General features: G+C 41.8%; 1 protein-coding gene across 1 annotated transcript in view; it reads left to right on the top strand.

Annotated features, from left to right (window-relative positions):
* Positions 1-372: 372 nt before the first annotated feature.
* H3F3B (H3 histone, family 3B (H3.3B)) overlaps positions 373-16,038 on the top strand; it is a 22,111-nt gene continuing 6,445 nt past the window's right edge. Inside the window, exon 1 of the mRNA XM_009879875.1 lies at positions 373-521. Coding sequence (XP_009878177.1) covers positions 373-521 — 149 coding nt within the window. The remainder of the gene's footprint in view (positions 522-16,038) is intronic.

Raw genomic sequence — 16,038 nt, forward strand, 5'->3', positions numbered from 1 at the left:
TCCATTCACATGGAGATCCCTACTCCAACTACAGCAGCAATTCATCCGAAAACTGAATGCCGCAATAAAATTAATCCATTCTTGAAAAGCTTTCTAAGCTGTCGGGCCAAGTACAGTTGTAAAAGGTGGAATTCCACAGATTATTTTATCTTATCAGCACACTAATAAGAGTTAGAACAAAAGTGACTGTAACAACATTTAGGTAAGAAAGTGAATTAAGTAAACTGAAGCAACACGATACTTAGACTGTCCAGAGATACTACATGGTCCCCAACCAGACCCTTCCACCCATCCATCTCCACGCACACCTCAGAGACATGAGGTTTACATTACTCCCATTTCACATATGGAGAAACTGCGAAACAGCTGGCTATGTGCCCTGGCCAGTATCGCACAGCAATCGGAGTCGGCAACGGAAACCAAGGGCATTTAAACTCCTCCATCTTCACTGAAGGGAGTCCTGGGCTTACTCTGAAGAACAGCAGCCTGAACCTCTTCAACGCGCTGGAAGCTAAGGGGAGGTATAGGGCCTACACAAGCCCAGCACCCAGACTTGTAGCGATAGGCATGTACGAAACACTGTTAAAAACCCTGAAATTTAACAACTGCATGATCAACCGAGTTGAAACAGCTTCCCTTTAGCAGGAGAGTTTAAAAATGTACACACTGACTAGGGATTTCGGTCTCTAGAGCGTCAATTGTTGCTGAAGAGCATTTGAAAATTAATTGCATTTCATGATTGGCTAAACTCCCTGGAGAAACATTTATTATAATGTAAATGCGTGATAATTACATAAGTAAATGGTTCACCTGAAAAGTGTTTAACACCTAACTTGCTTCATCAGAAACTCATTCTTTAATGCTGTCTATTAAATAAATGATCTCTCACTCTTAATTTCAAAGCAAGTCCTGCAAACAGGTACCACTGAGCTCCACACGACACATTAACTGTGCATGATCACCTCCGCAATAGACCCAACAGAGGGAAAGGAGAGTTGTCACATTAACTCAGTCATTTCAAGCCTTTCAATCACTGCTTTGGGTTTTTCTTTTTTTCAAGCCACTACAACATTTTAAATCACTCTCCTCCACAACAGCCTGAATGGTAAATTGCTTTATAGCCCTTTATTTTCTTGATCCATGAAGCGAGTTTTGGCTCCTCTGGGAGAATATGGACCACTCAACCAGCCACTTTGTATTAAAATATATGAAAGGCATCTAAACCACAAGTGTTTTGGGAACACAGAAAGGATACACAGACCGCACTACCGCAATGTGATGGCTCACAAAGCAGAAAGCTATTAATATTTCAGTAGCCTCTTTGCAAAGGCTCTAAACAGAAACACAGAAAACACTGTCATGACACATTCTTCTGGTGTCAATGGTCTCCATAATTTCTTTTTTTCCAGAACAGCTGAGAAAAGGAATTTTTGAACGACCCTTGAAACTGAAAACATGTTGATAACCGGTACACATTTCACAGCGTGTCAGCCGAACGCTCTGTCTGTACAGGAAGAGGAAATCCAGCAACGATAACTCGCATTTCTCAACTGCTCTCTAAAGATCTCAGGAAACTCTACAGCCCCCACATGAGGGGTAGAAGAACTACTGCCCCCATTTTATATAGCAGTTACTTCTCTATTTTATTTTATTTTTTTAAAAAGAAGTGAAACTAATCAGTTCTGTGTTTGTGTACTTTACACGCACTTTTGTCCGTGTGTATATGTCGTATTTTTGAATGCATATAATTTTTTTAAAAAGTTGAAAGCACATAGCGTGGTTGTCCTCTGATACTACATTAACATCAACAGCAACACCCGCATTCCTGAAGGAAATGTTATCATTTATGAGTTCTACTAAACAAAGACAAATGCAATTCTAAACAAATAGGACTAGACGGGCCAGAACAATGTAGATCAAAGTCCCCAGGATGAATTGAACTTGCTGTTGAACAGGATGGACGCTACTGGAAATGAAAGCTTATTTCACTAGGAAGACAAGAGGAGAGGTTCTTAGACTAGCTTCGGGAACTCCCAGAGACTGACAGCAGCTGCAAAGCATTAGAAAAAACCCAATGCTACTTCACTGAAACTCCACTTCCTCTTGGGTGGGATGTGGGAAGGGGCAGTAATTACTGTCCACTCGATTTTACGCTAGCGCAGGAACTGCTAACTGTCTTTAATTGCCAGTAGCAGTTCTACTCTCCAGGGCAGGGCAGCAAGCGTTTACATCTGCAGCTAGTAATTGCAGCTAGTTCCCCCTCTGCCCTGGAGGAATCCAGCAGCGACCTGCTTTGGGAGCTGCAGGGCAAGAGATGAGAGGGTTTGGGGAAAAAAAGAGGGAACAAAAAAAACCAACCAACCAAAAAAATGTACTTCCAAACACCACCACCAAAAAAAAAAAAACCCAACCTCAAACCTAGAAAGAACGAGGTGAGGGGGAAAAAAGAAGAAAAAAAAAAGAAACAAAGAAACTTTAACCTAGAAACTTCATTTTTAAACTCCACAATTGCAGCCTTGTCCTGGTCACATTCATTGCCCGCTGCTGCGGAGATCTCTTGCTTTGCTGCAGCTTTACTGGTTTGGCTCTGTTCATACCCAGTGCTCCCCGGCAGCTCAGTGCGGGAGGATACCTGCATCCATACCACGTTCCAGGGCTGCAAACTTCCTGCCAAACTTGACACAAGTCACGCATGCAGCAGCGTGAGCTCAATTCAGGAGAATGTGCTGGTAATGCACGAAGACAGCCGAGCTCTAAATTCCTCATTAAAAGCCTTACCCAAAGCTCCCTGAAATCACTGGAAGATGCACACCGACACCAAGAGAGAAGTCTCTGCTTTGTAACAGAGGGATCGGGAAGACTGGGGGGAGAAACAATACTGAGGAGCAATGAAACGAAAAGATTAAAACCAACTCTCCCAAACCCTTGTTGTTCCCATAACGCAAAGCCAGGTCCTCCTTTGCTTCCGACACCCCCTGCGCCATTTAAGTCTTTATGTAGGCCCCAAGACGGGCTCCTCTCCTTTGCAGCCTTCCTTGCTCCTCCCAGTCAATCCCCTTTCTGCAAAAAATTCCTTTCGGGCCCATAGAGAGCGCAGAGGCTCATAAACAGGATCCGAATCTTCTGCAGCAGTACGACATCAGAGAAAACCATTAGATAATTGTTTGGCTAATCCAGACTCAGTCACTGTCTGTAAATGTAGGACAATAGTGAGATCTAACACCACTGTGATCTAGATTTTGCATACAGGTGGGTGTGTGTTTACACCCATGAAACTATGCTACAGCACCCTTAGCAAAGGTCTGCGTTAAGTGACTGGTACCAGTGCTGTTTATCTGGCGTTAGACCAGTGCAAACTGCAGGCATCTTTTACCCGAGCGGGCAGGTCCACGCTCAAAAGCACTGGCCACTGCCAAAGGGGCTCCAGCCCTGCAGCTTCTCCTTGGTCGCAAGAAACTCACCCCGAGAAAGCAGCCCAGAGCATATCCAGGCAGTGCAGGCTCTGGTTGTTTCTGTGAAGTCCAGCCTGGTGTGGACACTTCACTTTTTTATTAGCACTAATATTAGGAATTACTAGTTCCGGGCTGTATAAAGATTCTTAGTACTAGCCGGTGTCCAAAAGAGCCCACAAAGGCAAATCTAACCAAGAAATCTACAAATACAGTGTTTGGTTGTTTGGTGTTTTTTTTTATTTTAAATCACAGCTTAAGTTCCTGATAAGATTTCAGATATCAGGAAGAAAATGCTCTTCTGCCATTACCATTTATTTGAGTCCTGTCTGTCTTCTCTCAGCAGAGTGTCACACTGGCAAAGATACAATTTCATCAGCAGAAAAGTACATGGGACCACTGGGGACTTTCGCTGGCACTTTCATAACTGTCATGTCCTGCTGTTTCAGGCTGGACTGCATGAGGCCACAGACCTCTTCGTAAAGTTTCAGGTGGTCCCAGTTCACCTCACTCGTAGACAGACATCCTTCCTGAATATTGCAGTTTGAATGACAGAGGTCACTGCTCTCAGCTGCTCATCAGCTTTCCTTAGCTGGAAGCTCCTATTGGCACTGATCTGTCCAGACTAGAGAAAGTTCTCCTAATTCAATTTGGGTGAAAAAGAAAAAAAATAAATTAAGAAATCATCAGCTTAGCTTTAAGTTTTAAATTAGTGTTTTGAGCCAACACAGATAAAATTATCTGAAGTAAACAAGGGTGTGCTTACCCAACAGACTGTCTGCAAAGCAGGCAGCATTGCAAAACCCAGGAGAAAATATCTAACTGTAGATATAGATGTTTCTAATTCAATAATGCTTATCTATTGAAAATATTTTCAAAACTGCTATTTTCTTCTTAAGCTCAAAGAGCCACCCCAACACAAGCGGAAAAGAGCTGCCCATATTTAATCAGCACTCTAAATTCATTTCACCCTCATAAAATTTTATTGCAAAAGATGATATCAGACACACTTTAAGTAAGAAACCCATGACTCAATTATTTTCTTTTACTGAACTGTGGTATTCCAATTGAAATGAGTCAGTGGTGCATGACACAATCTACTTATTCCAACAGGATACTCAATAAAAATCCTACTACTAATGCACCTTTCGTTTAACATATCATTACTGATAGAGAAAACCCATGATATACAGGTCTGACATTGCTCAGGAGCCTTCCCTCTTAGGGAAAAGAAGATATTCCAGAGTAAGAAGGAGAAAAAAAAAATAAATAATGAGGATTTAAAGAATAGTGTCATTCCAAAATAATTAGTCCGAAATGGATATTCTGGAACAGCTATTCAATTTCTCCACATTGGCAATTCCCTATAACACCTTTACACATCTCTTAGCAAATCAACAGGGCTACTACAAGGCTTGGCTTTTTAAGGAATCTCTCAGCGTAGCAAGGAGTTTGGCGGGTTGCCTACCTTGGGGCTTTTATTGCTTCCAGTCACCACGGTCCCTTTTGGAGAAAGAGTTTGATACCAGCATTCCCATGGCATCTTATAAAACGCTGGCATTTCAACGCAAAGCAAGCTTCCCGACATAGCCTTCGATTACCAAGATTTCTTGGTATTTGAGAGAAGAAAAAATGAAAGAAGCAATTTAACTTCATAGGAGTTGTAGTACCTTGTTCCCAGGAGTGGGCACAAGGCAACCAAACCCCTGGCTGACAGCCGCAGAGTACCAGCAGCCTGGTTTACAGCCTGCCTAAACCTCTGCAAGGAAGTGTTTAGCATCATGTTAATAAGAGCAGTAGTTAGGACAAGGCTGTTTCAACAAACAATATATTTTACTCACTGGCAGATGTCATCTAATATTGAAACAGAGACTCACACAATCACTGCTGAATCTCAAACAATAACAAACACTTTTAGCAACAATCTTGAAGGTTTTCATCATGATTTCAGTAAAAGTTCTGACCAGGTTCTATGAGTAATATTTATTAGTTACTGTGGCTCACCACTACTGGATATTTCCCCATTTTCCATATGTAGTGGTATTTTCCTAAATAACCTCACAGATCCGACCAAACCCTTGCACTTCACACCAAGGCTTTTGCATATGCTTTGCATCACTTGACACAAAATGCAAACATCTCTCTCTCAGTACCTCACAACAACTATCAGTCTATTTGCCTTTCCATACCCTCAACTGCCAGGTGCAGTTTTGTAAACCTCGAAAAGATTAGAAAGCATTTAAACCCCAAAGAAAAAATATATGGATCGCTTTAGAAAAACAAAAGGCTGATTCTGTATTGGGGGAAGGAGTAAAGGATGAGGAAAAAGTTTCAGTAAGCTCACATCTGTCAAGAAGATAGACTTCACATGCCTCAGTGTTTTCTTTATCACCTAAATAAATTGAACCATCAACTGGAGAAAGGTCACACAGCAGACAGCACTGTGCGATTTTAAAGCTGTTAGATTTCCCCTTCTCCATTAGAGCTTGACAATAATGTCAGTCTAAGGGCAAACAAAGAAAGTGAGAGTTGGAGAGACTTATTACAGATGCATGGAGTCAGGCTTCTTTGGTCCTGGAGGTGGTTTTTTTTTTGGTTTAAGAGTTCATATAACTCATTGTGTACCTTAGTGATCACAAAGACAACTGCGCACGTCCATAGCCTGTGGTTCCCCCACTTTTCGCTACAGAAATAGGTAGGCAGCACTCACAAGTTTTCCTTCTTCGAGGCATCTGATCGATTTAGCAAGTAAAGCTGAGCTGGAAACTTCCAAATCAATGCTACAGGATAGCGCAGTAGTGCAGAAGCTAAAGCACAAACTGCCAGATTACAGAAAACTAAGGGTAACCCACCAACAATAGTCATACTCAACGGTAACCTGATCCCTACTGTAACTCTATTTCTGGATTTCAAAGCAGATCATGGGGTGCACAACAATGCAACTAATTCAATTCAGCTGCGAGGAAAGAACTATCTACTACCCATACTTTATAGATAAGAACTTTAATTGAGTGACTACAAAAGTCCACGCTAAAAATAACACATCTTGGCAACCATCAGAAATGATTGGGACATTTTTCAATGAAAAGGAAAATGTCAGACACAAACAGTTGTGTCTTGTCTACACTGAAAAACTAAGGAAAAAAGAAAGACGCTACAGCATGATGCCAGCCCATCACAGGAAGACAGCTTTGCACCAGTTTCAGGCAAAACATTGTTTGGTTTCCACAGTTATAGTAAAAATGGCTTTGTTTTAAGAGAAATCCCATGTTGGAGCTAAGTACCTCACCAACGCTCAGTCTTGATGAGGAAAGAAAATTGAGGCTTTCAACTCCGAGTTAACTCAATAAAATGAACATTTCTCACGTTTGTGAACAGCCAAGACACAAGCTCCGCTGACTTACAATTGCGTTACAGTCTGCAGGTGTCGGGGAAAGGAGGTGCTTGATCTGACTTCCCTCGAGCTCTGCATCCCGTCGGCTTGGCATACATCGAGTTGTATCATTCAAAACCCAATGAATAAAACAATTCCAGTCTTTTTTTTTGGCGGTGTGCTCTCTTTAAAAGGCATAAACTTGTTGCATCAGCGGACCATGAAATGTATATGACCAAGCCATGCCAATAAAATGCACCTTAAACACAAGTGTTTGTTTGCACAGAGCTTTCACCTTTTTAATTAAAACAGTCCAAGCACAGGCAAATGCAAACATTTAACTGCCCTACATTTCATTAAAAGCCATTCAGCAAGATCCAGAACTCTGCATAGTCTTGAGTTTACATTTCCTTAAGTTTGATCTCTCTTTTTTCCCCAAATTAGTTGGCCATGAATACGTATTACCTGACGTGCCCTCAAAATTAACTAAGCATTTAGACAGTTCATGCAATGTTATAAAAACACAGCCAATTTTTTCCACATTTAAATGACATATTTTCAATTTGACACTGCTAACTTATGTAAATAACACAGCTGTGCCTAAAGTACACCTCCCTGTTTTCAAATGTGGATCGCCCCAATCGAGATAACCCTCATCGCTCTCTGGCTTTGTGTCTGCTCTGCAAACTATTTAGTTGCCATTAATCCTTCCCTGCAGCACCTGTGTAAGTGCTGAGTCTATGAAACCAGGATCGTATTGAAATAATTATTTTTCAATAACACGTGGGTTGAGCCTAACTGCTTCAGTGAAAATACTGGAGCTCACTGCATGAGACAGCTGTACACTGTTGAAGGTTTATACCTGGTTTAATTGCCAGCACGATCTATCAACATGTGCTTAAATGTGAGCAGTTAAATATTTTACTACTAATTACTTCGCAAAAACATTCAACCACAGACCTGTCTATTATGGGCATTTATACAGCTTATATCCAGACAAATTTTTCTATCTTATATTAACTGGATTGGATAGATGACGGTTCTTTACCCTAGCGTTAGTGCTTGTAGCCTCAGACACACGGACAATGTCTGCAGAAAGGTAGAGTTCAAACGGATTTAGACTACAATGAATTAAGGTCTGAGTAATACACTGATGTCCTATGCTGTAAAAATTAAAGTTCCAGCTTCCAGTAAAGTTTTTCCACACTGTACTTCTCTGATCCTCAATTCAATCACTAACAAAGCCTACCCAGGGCTTGCAACTGTAGAAACACCAGTGAAGGCTGGGAACAGGGCTGGGCTGCTTTAAAACTTGTGTTACTCACTCTGCTGGTTCCCTAAAACAAAACATCCCACATGCAAGAATTCATAAAGGCTAATTCAGAAAAATATTATTTCCATACAAGCCATTACATAGCTCAGGGTTTCAGTTACAGATTTTTTATGAGCATTTTTAGGCAGCTAACCTTCAACATCTTGTCTCACAGAGGTGCTTCAGAAACACAGCACAGTAGCCTTCCTTCTCCCGACCACGCCAACAACCCTCACCGTTTAACAAACTGCTCGTAGATCAATCGCAGCCCCATACTCACAACAGTTTTAAGACAGAACATGAACTGTTTGAAGGTCTGTACTTAGACTGGACCGAGAAACAGAAAACCAAAACTCGACAAGAAGTGACAGATCTATGGTGCTCTCATCCAGCCCAATCTACATTTGAAATGAAAAGGCGGCTGCTTCTTCTCAGGTTAAATGCCAACCAGATTTGCAGCAGCCTCTTTGGAAAGGCTTACAGTTGCGAACAGACTTTTTCTGTTGTGAGTTTGAAACAAAACACGGTGATTATCTAACAAGCATGAACCTGCATCCCGTAACACGTGTGCCAGCACAAAGATAAAAGCCAACTCCTACTGGTTGATTTTGAAGAATCAATGTGAGCCATTCAATCGATTTTCTTTTGAGCGCTGAGCGGAAATCAGACTTCATCCATGTCTGCTACAGCCCAGAGGACTTTTACAACAGTCCATGAGGCAGGCACACCTCAGAAGAAGAGTCCTACACACACAGATAGGCTGGTCCAAAGGAGCACCAGTATAGGATCCCACGCCAGGCTGCGCTTCAAGCAGGTACGCTGCCATCCCGACACACACCGGCTCTCCACCGAGGGGAAAGCACTCACACCCCCGGCTATACCACAGCTTCTCATTTTCCATTTTGACTAATCAATACATGAATAAATCTGGTGGCGCTCTCAAGATATTCTAAATCTGCAAACAATATTTTTGTTGTTGTTGCTGTAAAGCTGCACAATTGCCCCGAGGCATCTGCTGGTTTTATTTCTGCAATGATGGTAATGTTCAAGTGCTATTAATGAAAGCTCAGTCTATTGAAAGAAGAGAAAAATCACCTCTGAGCATATTGGGTGTGAACTGGCAGCTTCTTTTTGAACTGTGGCGACACACTGAAGATGAAGGGTAACGAGTAAAACAATATTGACTGTAATTAACTCGGATTTTTGCAGATATTCATCAGGTGTAGTTTCAGGAAACTATTTCTCTTTCCATATGTGCATGATTGCTTATTAATCTAAAGAAATTCTAGGCATATGATGATAAAAAGTAATCCAACCTTAAATTTCTTAACTGTAATTAACAGTGCTGTCATTCTTAATAAGTCAGTATGCTCTACTGAAATGTATTTGCCATTTCTGACCAACAGATAGCTAAAGATGGCTTAAGATTTTTCTTGTCTGACCACAAACTCAGTATAAGTTCCTCTTCCACCAGCGCTCTGACAACTCCATTCAATTAAACATCTCTGACTTTTAATAAGAGATAAGAATCAGGGCAGTATCAAGCATTTCAGTGAGCTGGCACTTTTATTACCATCAATGCACTTTAGCACTTAAAATTGAAATATGTCTTTCAAAGCAAACCTAGAACTTTTCTTGTTGTAACAATAACCCTGTAAACCTGAATGAACACTACAGCAGGGTGAGGGCGTATGAGTCAGAAGACAGCCTGCAACAAAGAAGAAGAAATTGTTGGTATTCATTTTAAGGGAACATTCATTCCAACTGATATTTCAAATGTCAAACTGGTATTAACTGCATCAAGCAGTGATCAAAATACACAAGACGGAGATTGCTGAGAAAATTATCACAAACATCTAAATTGGCTGTCATCACTAGGTGGAGTCTGAGAAAGTACAAGCCTTCAGCATCTCCCCATGTACCCTTCTGGTGAGGCTTTTGATAGACCTGATACAAAAGACAAACTATCAATAAAGTCACCATAATCTAGTTGAAGGAGTTTTTAAGGAGGAAACTAACTGACACAATATTAACAAAGCAATGACAATTAGACCCAAAAAAAAAATAAAAAAAAAAATTTTAGAAACACTTTTAGATGTCGGTGACTCCATTAGGCAAAGGCATGGACCGGGTAACTTCTCACCATCTCCTTCAGCCCTGTCTCTTGTGCTTTCCAAAAGATTTATAAAGATTTTAAAAAGAAAAGAAAAAGTTAATGGAAGGAACAAAACATCACCTCGGCATCCTCTGAAAATGAACATAGCGCTTAGGGTCCTGACAAGCAGGTTCTCATGAGCCTCCACGCAGCAATTTAAGGCATTATTGCTCCAGCTTTTTATTTTGCTCCTCTCTCAGAAATTACAGCTCCTTATAACAGGGTTAACGGAAGGGATCATGTGCCTGCTTTCCAGCTGCCCCAGTTCACAGCCTGGTATATTAATACAGTTTACCAGTGACAGTTAGCTCATGCTAATATGCTACACAATAAGTGCGATTAACTGATGTACTGACACATTCCCTCCCGCCACGCTGTAGAAGGGCAGTAACATCCAGCAAACAGCGAGGCAGAAACGCTGTAAGGCACTGCAGGAAGATTTTCCAGAGGACATCGGTCAGACCCGTTGTAACAAGAAGGCTGCACATTTCAGCTGCTCATAGAAGTTAAAAAAAACCTTATTCTGGTGGAAAGAATAGAGCTAAAGGCAATAAAATATTGAATTCCAACAGCATTTTCCTTAAAATAAAGCGACACAATATAAAGAAGAAAAAAAAAAGAGACAATACATAAACCTACAAAATGAGAAAAATGGATATAATGGGAAACTCTAAGCTCTGAAGTTTTCTAAAAGAATTATTAATTTTCATTTTGTTCCCTATGCCACAAAAAATATCCTATATTCTAGAGTAAGCAATGTATAAGCACAAAGGTAATGCTTTGCTTTTTTTTTTTTTTTTTTTTTTCAAATCAAAAAATTGAAAGAACCATTTTCCAAGTTGGAACAATTCTGCATGACTGAATCCCTCTCCTCTTTCACAGAGTTTTGGATTTTTGAAATACCAAGCCTAGCCAGACCAAAACTAATTCTGAAAATGTCAAAGCAGTACACGAAGCTTTTCACTCTGCAAAGTATTTATATGCCACTTATACAGCAGTTATCTGTATATGAATTCCCTGTCACTTTTGATATCTAAAAATACTCACTTTAAGTGTAAGCGTAGCAACCAAACCACAGCTCCAGTGCCACTTTGAGACAAGGGAGAAACACCTTATGGCCTCAACACGTGCGCTGATGAGCAGGACGGCGCAGTCCCGCACGGAGCCCGTGCTGATCCCACCTCTCAAGCTGCAGGCTTTCAACACTCATCCTTTGAGGAACCATAAAATCTAGAGTGCTGTTTCTCAGTGTATGTATTCGGGGGTAAGCCCACACGGTGAAGGCAGCCCTTCCTGTTCACACTCCAGTACTTTATATTTCCGACTTCCTGTAACTATTCACACTTCCTAATAACAGCTTGCGGTGGACTTGTGTTCAGTGAAGTTGACACAAGACTTAAAAAATAGCGATAATAACCACCTTATATTTGCCCGATAAGCTGACATTTAGAGGTAACGATGTAATAGATCGCTGGTAAGTCCCTGGTTTAGAAGTATTGACTTATTCTGTGTTTTCCTAACTACCTCCAAGGTTATTACCAAATATGAAACCTAAAAATGCATCTTATTGTTGTTGTTTTCTGGGTTGTTTTTGGGGGGGTGTTGTTTGCTTTTTGTTTGTTTTGGTTTTGTGGTTTTGTTCAAACAACAGGACTAGTTTCTATTTTTGTATAAGTCCATATCAGCTTATTGATCTAAGAGTTGTCACCAGTAAAACCAAAGTAGAATTAGGGCAACAGTTTGTTATTTTAAGAGCTCTGATGGTTTAAAAAGAACACAAAAGGTTTCTAAAAACAATTTCAAAAGCCTAAACGTATTTGCTAGGTTGTGAAGACCACCCAATTCAAGCACATCAAAAGTATAATCTACCAGACTATGCCGACAAACGCTCAGGGTCCTAGAAGAGCAAGCCACTTACAAAAAAAAGCAACAACTCTGAAAACATATTAGCTACACATCTGGTTTTTGGTTTTGCTTCCACAGACAGTCAGTCTGCACATTTGAGATCAGACGTGCTGTGTTTGCCCTGCCAGTGATAAGACACTGTCCACTGATAAGACGATAAGGATTTCTCTCTGCTACTACAAATGCTTCAAGGTGCATTTTTTGTGTGCCATTGGTTTTGAGTAAGAATTTAAACATAAGATTTTGAGATAAGTAAGACGGTGTGCGCAAGCTCTTTGTTGAAATCCAAGTCCACCTATGATCTTGCTCTTTTTCTTTCTTCTTCACCCGCATTTCCATTGCTGTCCTAATCACAGTTGCTATTTAAGGCTAAGAAACCACCAGACGCGGCACTACTGAGAAACATGCAGATACAAAAATGTCTTTGATTCGAGCTATAACTAAAGCATTGCACCAACCCGACTTTCATCCCCACTCAAAACGTCCTTCACTCAAGTGCACTTCTCCTTCCACCTCTACGCGGCTGGCATCGAAACGGTTGCAAGATAAAGCTTGGGTGAGTGCAAGCCAGCAGTCGCTCACACGACAGCACGACCAACCGAGTGGATGCAGTTGTAGCACTACTTACAGGGTACTAATCGTTCAGGAATTTCCCACAATTCCTCCCCTTGTGCAAAAGGAAAGACAAGTTTTTTTGTCTTTTACGCTGCAAAGGCATAACCGCAAAGCTTATCTTGCTGGTTATGAGGACAGGATGCACTCCCAGGCATCTCGGTCCAGAGCTCAAGGGAGGAGGGTACAGCCTGCGGGGACACGGCAACCTGAATTTTATTTACAGGGTGACTACTCGTATTTAAGACGGGCACACTCAAGAGAACTATCTGGAGTAGCGATGATCTGGGTTATGCCCAACAAATCTGTGTCCCACAGAGTTTATCACCTTCATCAGAATATTTTCAACACCGCTTTTGAGCATGTGTATTTTGAATAGACTAGAATGAAGGCACTCTTTGTTTTTTATTAAATGGGTTAATTTATCTTCACCCGAATGTTTGCTTTCCTGCAGAGTTATTAAACTGTCTGACTTTCAGGTGAATGCACAGCGAACAAAGGACTGCTCCACTTTCGCTTATCTAAATTCTGCCAGATCAATAAACACCCAAGCAGTGGATACAATCTTTACAATTCACAATTAAAGAATCCAGTCTGAAAACCAATGAAGACGGCAACAGCCGAATGGATAGACTTTACCAAAACAAAACTACACCATAGTACTCGGTATCTACAACTCCAAGCAACCGACCGCTTGCTTTCGGTTTCTTTGAACTCAGCCTCTATCCACATTTGTAGATAACACATTAAAGACAGAGATAGACACACACAAAAATAACCGTGCCAGCTAGAGCTAAGAAACCGTGCAAAGTCGATACTCAGTTGAGGTTTGACAGAGCGTACCCACACCAAATCCACTTCCCACTACAAGCAATCAACTAACCCCTGCACCGCACATCGCCCCAAGCAGATGAAAGCCACGCCAGCCCGCAGGTGGCCCAGAAACGAGCCCACCTCACCCCCTCTGCTCCGAGGAACAGACTGACCTCATCCTGCCACGGGAGCACCGGGATCGCAAGCAACAGCCACAGGCAGAAAACTCTAATCCAGCAACCCCGAGAGAACACAACAGTAGTTGTTGAGTATTTCAATACTCACTTGAATTCTGCAAGCGGAATACCAGATCCCCAGATGAGAAACACACCATTCATAATTAAATAGTAAAGTTTGGCGTCTACCAGAGCGACTTGGTCTCCAGGAGTATCTAGCTGCACGTTACAACTGCTGCCGAGGACACAATCAAAGGGGGTTTTTAGGCTCTTCATCTGCTAGCGAACAGTGCCAAAGGTGTGAGACAGCATCAATAATTCTATTTTATTTTTTCAGATTTTCTTTTGCTGCACATCTAGAACAAATATAAAGGCTTCCTGACAGGATCCAGAACTGCAGTTCAAAGTACCTAAAGATCTCATGCAAATAATACCAATAGTTTAGAAATCGACATTAATACGGAAATTGGAGCATTTCCTAACAACTACAACCAAAACTTTCCAAGACAGAGATCCCCAGCACCAGATTGCCTGTCCCCAGGGAACAGCAAAGTATGCAGATAATTAAGCTTACTTGAGTTTACAAGTTGTAACCTTCATGTCATTTTACGGAAACAAACTATATTTAAGGAAAAAAAAAGGATGAAAATATTTACATTTTGACAACATACAACTTGTTCACATGAAGGACCACCAAATAAGTTCCCATATGTTATCAGAAGGAGGTTTACAGTATGATGTGACCTGGTGTACAAATCCAAGACTTTTAAAGTATGGCTCACATCCCGCTGTCAGCACTCAGCAGCCCCCAAACCCATCCTTCACGTATGGTTATTCAGCTTCTCTGCAACTGTTTTCACTGAAGTATTTTTAGCATCCATCTGAAAATACATGTTTTGCTCACTGGAAAGAAGCTAATTGCACCACCACCTTTGTTCCACACCATCCCCTTTTCCTCCTCTGTCCTTTTCAGCTACCGGGTCCCGATCTTCCTTCTTCTCCTCCCATTTCTTGAACTTTCTTCCACTGTTTCTTTCCTAATCCGTGATATCCTTGTTTCCACAGTCATGCTCAGCCATGTTATCGCCTTCACCTTCCTCTACCTAGTGCGCTCACAACCTCTCTACCTCATCTCCTTGTCACCTGGGGTTTTCCCCCCTCTCGCTTTTGACCAATTGCTTCTCTGTCGTTGGTGTCACTCCACCTCCCTCCGTACTCCACCTGTACCCTCTTTTACCGCTACAGCAACAGTCCTACCAGACTCCTTCCTGCCAGGTTCTCCTAAGAAGCTGTCAAACTTTAACTGTAGCCACCACCAGTAATAAAGTATCCCGCAAGGATGTGACCTGCCAGGCCCCTGAAGATGACAACAGAATCTTCACAATGGACATAAAACCTAGAAGCCCTCATTCTGCCATAGCCTGGGTATTCTCAGTAGCCTGAAGGAAGAGGACGTGAAACAGCCTGCGATCCCCGCAGCAGGCACACGGGTTGTTCGGATCCGTACCTCTGCACTTCTGCAGCTCGTTTTATTCTGTGTATCACAGCACGAACACAGGGAAGAAGTTCATCACCAACTTTGCGAAAACACAAACTAAAAGAATACAGACCATGCTCTCTGAACCTGCCCTTCTCATTTTGGGTGGGGGCATCAACACAAGTGAGAGATATGCCTAATTTGTACGACATTTTCTTCTGTATGCGGACAACACCCTAAAATGATAAGGGTTGACGGTTCGGCACACATATTTTGTTCACAAAGAACAGTCCCAAACTTTTTTCTTTTAAGGAGGACGGGGAATACCTGGTCTATTACCACCCATTACACGTCCATCGCTAGTCCGTCCTCAGAGACACTGCTCACTCAGTCCACCCCGTTATCCCTATTGCAAAAGGAGAACTGAATATCGTCGCCACAACTTCCAACCCAGACAACTTATCTCAGGCCAAGTTCACTCAGCACAAGCTCCAGGAGGTCATATACATCCTTGGGACAACACAGTGAAGATGTGTATTTTTTGCTTAGGGAAGACACAATCCAGCAATAAGCCTTCACTGAGGCATCATCTCCAGGGACGGAGACGATACCCACCGAGAGGCAACACCCCAACCAACCGCCTTCCCTTCACCAAGGCATCGCACCCCGGCGCTGTAAGAAAAGGCGGGAAGAGGACAAACGCTTTTTGTGACTTTCCTGTAACATTTCTGCAGAGGGAAGGGGGACATTTCTCACACGCACAAGT

The sequence above is a fragment of the Charadrius vociferus genome, unplaced genomic scaffold (assembly GCF_000708025.1).
Source record: "Charadrius vociferus isolate BGI_N301 unplaced genomic scaffold, ASM70802v2 scaffold260, whole genome shotgun sequence".
Lineage (NCBI taxonomy): Eukaryota > Metazoa > Chordata > Aves > Charadriiformes > Charadriidae > Charadrius > Charadrius vociferus.